Source organism: Varroa jacobsoni, unplaced genomic scaffold (assembly GCF_002532875.2).
Source record: "Varroa jacobsoni isolate VJ856 unplaced genomic scaffold, vjacob_1.0 scaffold_1086, whole genome shotgun sequence".
In the NCBI taxonomy this organism is placed as follows: Eukaryota; Metazoa; Arthropoda; class Arachnida; order Mesostigmata; family Varroidae; genus Varroa; species Varroa jacobsoni.
Window position 1 is genome coordinate 145,399 of NW_019213988.1, and position 10,059 is coordinate 155,457.

At 39.0% G+C, this 10,059-nt stretch overlaps 1 protein-coding gene across 1 annotated transcript; it reads right to left on the bottom strand.

The window, feature by feature from the left end:
* Positions 1-4,373: 4,373 nt before the first annotated feature.
* LOC111266481 (uncharacterized) lies at positions 4,374-10,059 on the bottom strand. Its single transcript, XM_022843998.2, has 6 exons — positions 9,529-10,059; positions 8,189-8,315; positions 7,582-7,660; positions 6,686-6,818; positions 6,101-6,225; positions 4,374-4,864 (listed from the first exon to the last, which is right to left on the bottom strand). The coding sequence occupies exons 1-6, from the start codon at positions 9,553-9,555 to the stop codon at positions 4,657-4,659; spliced, it is 699 nt and encodes a 232-aa protein (XP_022699733.1). The 5' UTR covers positions 9,556-10,059; the 3' UTR covers positions 4,374-4,656.

Genomic DNA, 10,059 nt, shown 5'->3' on the forward strand with positions numbered 1-10,059 from the left:
ATTCGAAAAGTTACTTTTGAACAGGCTGGTCAGTGCTTCATTTAACGGTTGGGGGCTCGAATTGAAGATAAAAAAAAAATAGCTTTTTTTTTTATATCAGAATTTTAAACAAGCCATATAAGAATTATATTCCACCGAGTATTTTAGGTAGCCTACTCCTCGTAAAGGTATTGAGCCGAATGCTAGATACTACGGCTTTGTTATATATAAATATATATTTTTACCCTTCTATGAGCCATTAGAGATCCAATCTAAATTTATACAAAGCATAGCTAAATTGACTAAGCACGTTGGAGAAAATTTAATCTAAAATATGCTTTATGCGACGCTAACGTGGTCCCAAATAATCCCGATTACCATATTGTAATCATGCAAACATTATAATATGAATTAATGAATAAATACGTCTACGATTACGTAAGTTGCTGCTAGTTGACGAGAAAATTAACGTAGTTCATTCTACTTTGGTTACTTACCAATCCATATGATCGTAATCCCCCTCATAGTTTTATTCTCCACGAAGGTATCCCCTCTCGAATAAGTTCAAGGGCATCATGGCCAGCTCTGCCAAAAGCAGCTTAGGCTTTAGTGTTTCAAATTCGCCAGAGGAGCTACCGAGATGCTAACGTACGCGGGCTGATGACGTGCCCATTTCCGGATCGGAAAATAGAGCACGTGAGTGCTTACGCAACTGAGGCATATATCGACTTGTGGAAAAAGTATGCCCCTTCCTACTCCGTCGGCTTATGATCTGCGAATTTGCCGCTGCAAGAAGGTAGAAGTTGACTCTATTGGACAGGGCGGTTAGCCGCAGTGGCAATGAGTACTGCCATGATAGTAGGATGTGGCTTGTCTGTGTGTACCTGTTGTCGTAAGATCTTAAAAAACGCCCCCGATGGCGTCGGGCGCCGGAAGGAGTCTAACCAGTTATTCGGCACTAGAAAGAACGGAATGCCACGTCCACTTTATGCTGGAGATTATGAAAGGGTCTGGATAGCGTGAACTAAGGGCAAATCCACTAGACGCTAGTGAAGGCCGGCCGCGGTGTACGGACATCCTGCCGGATCAGCGTGGCCGCGTTGCATTATATTATGAATGGATGTACTAAACGAAAAGGGAAAACTTTAACAGTGCCCGTACATCAATCGATCTTGGTAATTGTAATTTGTTAAAGTATCGCTCAAATACGCTACATAGAAAAAATTCAAGTGGAATTACATCTTAAGCTGATAGCAGGCCAAGAGCCTTAAAAATTTAAAAGTTCACGACGGCAGAAAGTTTGAAAATATGCAAAAAGACGCAGGAAGTTGAAAAAATATTAACCATTTGAAGCTTATTTGGACGGTCCGTTCAGCAATTAATATTTTCCTCTCTAATACGGCCATTAATTTATTTTCAAAAACCCACAAAAATTTGACATTGTTCTTTGATCCGGAAATACTTCTCGGATTTTTTCAAAGCCATAGGAAAACTGGCAATAATAGAGTTTTTGGTTTTGGTAGAATTTCGTCCAGCGCGAAAGATAGTAGCTGATATTAGCTAAAGCTCTGTGAACGATCGTTGCTGCTTGCCGTAACGATTTCGTTATTTTTCTCTAAAAGAACAAAAGTTCTTCTGGTGCCAGAAGTAGGGATAAACGCCTGCCCGTCAAAGCTTTTCCCAATATAAGGCCACAACACTGGACGTGTTGTCCTGGTGGGAATTAAAAATAATTCATACGGTCCAGTAACTTGTTTCAAACTATCAATAAACCTGTACCTATTTTTCAAAGATACATATATATATATATATATATATATATATACCGCTGGTCCGAAATATCGGTTAGAATTTTATACCGAAACTAGTACCTGTTTTTTTTATTGTTTGCATACTGACCGCATATATAAATATATAGATTAAAAAAAAAGTATTACGCATTTTATTTGTATTATAGCTCTTTTTATGGAATGAACAATCAGAAGAAAAGGTCATAGCTAATAACGGAATACCAAATACGTATCTTAAAAACCAACGACGTCTAGCCAAAGCAGCATTATGAGGAAAAGTTCCGTGGGTGGGAAACTCTGCTCGCTCAGGTCTAATGTTATCTGCCCCCCAGGTAACTGTTTTTTCTAGCTGACTTCCACTATCATCGGTTCCAGATATCGTAATACTCTGGTCTCCGTCCAGGTCATTCATCTATGACGTTATCATGTTCTGCCTCGACATTTGGCGTACACTACTCCGTCGTAGAGTAATTCGTGTCCGTGTTTGAGACAGTGCGGCCATTATCTATGGACCAAGCCGGCTCAACTGCTACCCGGCGCTTACCAAAAATATCGCTAGATATTAGAGATAAGCTTAAGCGTCCTTCAGCGTCCTTTCAGCGTGAGGTAACTTTCTCACGATTTAATAAAAGTTTAGCTGATGATAAAAGTTTGGCTGAATTTGCATACTCTTGCTTTAGACTTGAATGTCTGGTGGATAAAACGTATCCTAAGCGCATTATATCTGATTGATATTATTGTCCGCTTTCTACCGCTGACATTAGGTTTCTATAGTTCTTTCTTAGCGAAAATACAACGATGGATATAAGCAGATATGAGCAGATAAGGCTTAAAGCTAGCTCGTACGTGTTTAAAATCGATTCTAGAAGATCGATGATGTTAGCCGTACTGATTTGTCTTTTATCCGATTGGCCTATAAAGTTCCCTACGTTTCATTTTACGTAAAAACTATTATTCACAGTTGCCTTCCGTCACATTATCGCCGCTCTTATTTGAGGGTATTTCATAACAGATAACGCAGAGTCGCAATTTGAAATCATACTTCAAAAGAATTTTTCCAAAGTTAATCAGAATTTGATTGATAAGTGATACCCGCTGCGTGCTCGACTTCAGTGATGTATCCTTTAGGGATTATATACAGGTGTCTTGAGCTACCATTCGTAAATAGGTATTTAGAGAAAAAAGAAATTATATAGGAATTCGATAGCAGCTAGTTGTGGCTAAAACAGCGGTTGTTACGTACGCCATCTATCGTTGCACGAGGGGCAATTTTTATCTAAAGCAGATGGGAATTAATTTTCCTGTACGTACATTTCCCATCTTTGTGCTAACACTTTCTTTATGGTAATACAGCTAGACGCATCGGAGTCAAGATACGCAAAGATCCTAATGCCTATAAAGTTCAGCTCTACGCATGGGGCCTCCATTGCGCTTTGACCAACTGGGACAAATGCTAAATTAGCTACAAAAGCTAGAACAAAAAGCTTCCTGCTAGTGCAATGCAATGGCACACGAACTTGGACATAAAAAAAAAACACTATATCGCATTTTATAGTGACCTACTTTACAAGCATAGAATGAGGGCCAGTCACTATGCTAATATTAAAACCATTCTGTTAGAGCTCAAAATAACAGCGAAGGTACCTGAACCAGTCTCCTTCACCTACGAAAAGAATACAGGAAGGGGCTACGTTTCTCCTTGAACTAAATATGATGCACACATGGGATCGGGTAACTTACAATGCCATAGATAACAAGTTACAGTAAGCGTGATGAACTTGTGTCGTTTCGCTTTACGGCTCTCAATTTAACGATAAACGTAACTTCGATCTGCTTTGCGTTGGGGTCACGTCATTCTCTCTGACGCAACAGTGGCATAAGCTGCAATTAGAATGATGATAGCACTCTGCTGTGTCAGGAAGTATTGCTCTTCGATGTACAGGTATGTTTTAAATGTTGCAGTACGATATTGATAAAAAAAAAAAAAAGAACGTAATACGGTAGCAGTAATGCAATTTTCGAAGGACCAACAATGGAAAATACGTACCACTATTGTCAAATTCCTGTGTTAGGACAAATATTTCGAAAACTGTTCCTATGAAGCAAGCGCCAAGATTTAGGAGAACGGGTCTTGTAATTAGCCGCTCGAGACCGTATGCAGATTAATGCGTCGTAGATACATTTTTCTCACAAAGAAGTGCACGGCTAACTTAGCGTAGAAAAGGCTTCTATAAAAGATCTAAGTAGGTTTAGGCCTGAATTGCATGCGAGAGTAGCTAGGTCGTGGATACCTTATCCAGAGACGTACGATTTCTACGGTAAGCCAAGCTATACGATCATCATACGTGAGCTAGTTCAAGCTAGACCTTATTTAGGGTAGAGATTGATTGGAGTCAATAGGATACAATTTCCCCAGTGACTATAGGATTGCATAACTGCGGTTGTTTAAAGGGAATAGTTAAAAGTTATTACGAATTTAACATGACGTAAATGCTTCTCTTAGCGCTTGTGATATTATTAGCTGGCCGTAAAATGTGCCTATGATTAAGACGTATCAGAGAAAACCTATTCTCGACATAAACGTTCATACAACGATATGAAATATGCTATTTCAAAAATACTCTTGATGCTTTTATTAATTGCCCTGTACTTTGTATATATAGTTGAAATTATCTTGAAAACTATAAAACAAAGCTAGTGAATGTTGAATAGAGACAAAATGGTTTTTACTTTGTGTAACAGCCATCTTGTGTAGTATAACCGACAATAATCAGCATAACATTAGCAACCTGACATTCTTCTATTTGTCTATGCCTAAAATGAACATGTTAAAATTGAGCAAGTAACGTAAACAAAGACTAATTCTGATTATAGGTGGTGATTTTTCTCAGGGGTTGCCTTTGTACAGGTCAGAGGATATGGAGTGTCGCACAAAACAGTTGCATCCTGAGGGAATTTTCACGACGATCTCGTACGGCTCCAGTGACGACGTGTTGATTGCCGTTAGCCCCCTTTTGAAAAAATGGGTTCTACATATACTACGCTGGTTCGGAAGCGAGTACGGGACGAGGGCTGGGCATGCTGCGCCGGTGTCCCTGAAATCGAACAAAAGTACGTTATGTAAAACAGTTGTCTGCAAAAGAGTGTGACGTTTGTGGCGCGAAAATTCAAGCGGAAATTTGCCGATTGGTTAAACTAGCTACCTATTATCACACAAGACAAATGAGGATTTGATAGCGGATATTAATGTGGGTACTTCGCTCGATCACACGATATAAATAGATTCCGCGGCGCTAGCTTTAGCCAAGTTCCTTCAACTAATTAGATAGACGCGATTTCTCCTAAACGGGTAAAATACCCAAAATTCAGAAGATTTTTTCAGTTAAACACTTAGGGGAATCATAGTTGAACTGAAAGGCAGAAGGCTGCTAGTTTATACGAGGCAATAATATGTGGAAAGGCCGGCCGCCCAAAGCTCTAATAAATTTTAAGTCTGTACCGGACGTAAAGCTCGAAAGATTTTTAGTGGGACATAAGATATCGAACTCTAAAAGCATCGTTGTAAACCAAGGGATGTGTTGAAGTTCGGGGAAGTGTATAAGGTTCTCTTGAAGAGGCCCTAGGCTTCATTTACAATACATAGTCTTTAGTAATGGCGATTGATAATATTCGAAAATCGCTTATTTGAGTTGGATACATTACTTAATGGCAAGTAACGTCTGCACGGAAAAATTGCTTGTTAAACCTAAAGGTCCTTAGGTGATTCAGCTTCGGTAGATAAATAGAAGATCCTAATCTTCTCACTACTATGTGCATCGTTACCTGTATCCATCAAATAGGTCCGCTTCTAATAATGTCTGATCGATGCTGCGGTAGCCATGCGTTTGTTAATTTCGTGAAGTGACACAGAGATGGAATGGGCATATATTTGAACCTGGACGTAAACACGCTTGGATCGTACAACATTATTCAGAGTAACGATAGGAAGACGATTCGTATGTGCACTAATGTCTTCTTTCGTTCGCAAATAGCTAGAACCCTGTGTCCTAACAGGCTCTTAATGCAATAATAGGTCAAGCTACTATTATTCAGGTCTGTAATAGGCGGGAAGCTGAAGATCGTATATGAACGAATTCTTTTTCAAAGAACAGATGAGCATAAGTACCGCGCTCTGCAGATAAATAAAATTTTAAGACATTGTTACGAAAACCATGAGAGTTTACTAAATTACTGCTTTCTGAATATCCCGAAAGTGGCATGCTTAATTATTGGCATTTTTCTAGGAACGCAGACTCGCCTAACTAATAGGTTTAGGTATTAAAAACACTCACCTGCAGTGCTCAGTCTCCACAAGCTGTTGATAGTCGCCGCTGTCTGGATTCAGTAAAAAGTGTTTCACTCCATACACGTCCTTTGCGGCTTTTGGCATATAGTCCCTTTTGAGTGAGTCACATAACTGGAAGACAAACAAACGCATCTTATATCTATCTATATATACGGACGTGTCTGGTTTAATAAATATAGTTTACAAAAGAGAAAAAAACTATGAAATGTTACGAATAAACAAATGTTTATTCGAGATGGTACCACGTGACGCACAATTAAACCGGTATTATTTATCTATATCGAGGTATTTTGAAAAGTACAAGCTGCAATGCATTCAGGTGCGCCTTTTTAAAAACTTTAAAGTCCTCAAACCAGGGCGGCATCTTTAGCTGAATTTATTATTATTATGCCAGCGTTTTCGGTTGAAGTGTCCCGCTTCATTGACTAGCAGGAACTTGACACTGTTTAAGCGCATTTTGTGATGAGTTGTTTTTGATGCATCTGCAAGCTAACGTCTAAGCTTTTTCAGAAATCTAAAATGCTTAATGAGTCCAAGTTAATATGAAGCGCTATTATGATATGTTACTCACTGGAATATAGTGGTCTTCGTCGCGTAGAACTGCGGTGACCCCAGGGGTGTAGGTAGCAAGTTCTGGTTTTCGCTTTTGATAAAACGTCTTGAGAAAAGGCATATTTTTCATAAGGACATCTATTTGCACCTCACTTCCATGAAAGGGAACAGCAATACAGGGAAGTAGACCATTGCTTAGAAATTGCAGGAAATCATTATACGTTCATACGAATTCCCTCATGTGCTATTTGCTGAACCGCAATGCTATATTCAATACGGTAGTTGAACACTACCTTTTGGTGGAATCCGACTAAAGCCTTATTGAGGCCCAAACAAATTCAAAAAGCCAATGATGCAAAGTTGACACATTGGCAAAGCTTGGTAAGCCCACTTGTAAGTAATAACTAACTTTAATAGCCTGCACTTGACTGGTGCGTCAAAAGTGTATCTTGTCAAAGCAGTATGTATTCAATATTAATCGTTTGAACTCTGTATGTTTGCGAAGCTTCATCTAAAAACAATTGTTGTAATTCTACTGTGGCCACGATCCCAGTCGCAACGTGTGGCAAGAACCATGTTGATGTTTCCCTTATATCGTGCTTGCCCCCATCATGCACTCTCACCAGCCTTGTAGCTCAAAAGTGAGCTCCATAAGTATTCTTGATACCTTCTTCTCTCTTATTTTAGCTAGGATTTAACGCTGCATTTTCCGTTTCCAAAGCTACAGCGTTTTAACAAAAAGCTTTGCTAATCTACGCAAATAGCTAGAGAGGAAACGCAAAGTCGACACGTAGCTATGCAGCCAACAGTTACTATATCAAATGAGTTACTGCGGCTAACCTAGAAATGAGGTGACTACAGGTATCGTGTGAAGAAAAAGCGTAAGTTTTCATAACAAAGAATGTGGGCACTTACTCGGGCAACGGGTGCTTCTCATCGGCGCAAAATGGGTCACATCCGTCGATGTCTATCGAAGGCTTCTGGAATTGATCCACTGAACAAGAACGACAATTTTTATTCTTTTTTTTTTTTTTTTTCTATCTTTCGAAGTATGTATTAGTATGACTACAAAGCAATTATCAAAATCATCTTTGCCAACTGCCAACATCAGTGAGCATAAATCTGAGCTGTAAATAGACATTACTATCTACTTTTGCTATTGTAATACGTAAAAAAAAACCTCTGCCTCTGTGCCACATTATCGGAGAAAAACAGCTCTTAATTTAATTTCAAGTTTCAGGGTTACTGTTCTTACGGTGACTTTGAACAGAGCCAAAGGGCTTCGGGAGATAGATAAGACAAAATTAATAACCGCAAAAATGATACCTTTGTTTCTGTGGCAAGCATGCTACGCTAAACTGGATAGTTTAAGATTTCTGAACACTACAAAGACAGCCAAAAAGTAAACAGATCAATTGTTAGATATTATATGCTAATATCCACCCTGGTACCAGTGTCGTATGCCGCGTGAAGAATCGTACGCAATTGTCGTATAGGGGAAATATCTGCTTGTATACCGTACCATAAACAAGATTATCTTCCATAGTTGAATTGCCGATTGCCATATTTATGCCAGAGTCTACCGATGTCACATTGCGCTCACCGTTGGTCGGTGTCCGCGATACCACTGAAAGTATCGCTGTCAAGAACTGAAATGAACCCAGAATGAAAAAGGCAAGGTTTAGTGTACTACATTGTAGTATTGTAGAAGAAGAAAAATGACTTTTCTTCACTCTTGCTAGATAACTGCGTATATATTTTTTAAAAGAGAGACCACGCACTTATTTTTAGAAAAGAGTATATATATATAGTAACTTATTCGTTTTTCCGCTTATTTAGTTTTCAAAAGTTTCCTATAATATGTCTCTTTAGTTAATTTAGCCTTGGAGAGATACTTGAATAGATTGGAAAAAAACATGAAAATATGAGAATCTCTAAGGCCAACGATTTTTTTAGAATAATTACTTAAATCTTTTTAGTTATACATATTATATAATGAACGAATGAATGATTTTATAATTCTTCGATTCTATGATTCTTGGATAAAATCAGTCGTTCGTGATAGCATAAAGAGTAACGTATTTGCGTACTAATCCTAGGAACGGATTATGGTTTAGGTTCGGGTGTGGACATAGAGGCATTTCGTTTCGTGCTGGGGGCCAGTCGGCGACACAGGACGTAAAACTCGAAATAGAAAGGCTGACTAGGAGCAGTCCCTCTTGAAAAATGTCTCACCTACTCGCGTACGTTTAGAACTCACTTTTCCTAGGCAAATGATTCCGTGTATTTTGCACGTTTGACGCTTCGCATTTCGAAGTGAGAAAAATACATGAGAGCAGCTTGGGCCGAAACAACTTTTTATGGAAGGGATTTAAAGGTAGAATAAGAATTTTTTGGTATAAAAAGAAATACCATTTAATATAAAAAGATATACTGTTTTATATTTCGTTAAGAAATAAACTTTAGAAGTAGTGAAAGTGTTTAGCGGACTATACTGAAAAATTTCAAACGAATTACTCTCTCAAATATTTGTGACCAACTTCCGTTAGAGGATTTAACACGCAGGGTTCATGCTTAGAAGATGCATGCGGCAGGTATCAGGATTTGCATTATGAATTCCCATTCTTTGTAATGTGACAGACCTGCTGTAGGAAACTAGTAAATAATACATTTTATTTCATAGATAAAATTTGTTGCGAATATGTACCGCATATGTGCGCATACGCTTCTATACCATGCATATGTGGTTGATAAAACATGAACATCAATATAATAGTACAGACATAGAGTTACTACTGCGGTTCGCCATTAAAATCAAACTTAAGGAAGCAGCTTCTATAACAATTAAAGCAACTCGATTACCTTTCTTAAGTTTTCAAAGAGGTTCATTTTCAGTTTGCAGATTTCGATGGTCAATCGACGTAGGTCATACAACCGACGATGGTATTGTGTAGCAACAGAAGCTTAGCGCGACGTTTATTCCTCACTTCGAGGCAACCGTACACATTCACACACACATATCCGTGCTCATATATGGAACGATGTTTCGTTGAAACAAAAGACAAGGCAGAAACATAGAAAACAGCAGATCATGTTCAACAACATACAGTTCCCGTCGCGAGGCACAACAGGCGGCGGGTCCGCGTCAGGTTGTTGAGAACGGACGAAGGAAAACGTCCTGCGTTCGTTCAACGGCATACAGTAGCCCTGTCCATCGTGGTGATGATGCGCGCGCCACCAAACGAGAACCGACATCAGTCGCTTGGATACAGTTGTTTCATCATCTGTGTTCAAAAGTGGTCCATAACAGTAGAAGGCATGGAGAGGACGAAAGCGATGCAGCAGTATTACAGAGAGTTGCCGTCTGTTTGCTCGCGTAACCAGCGGCAAATA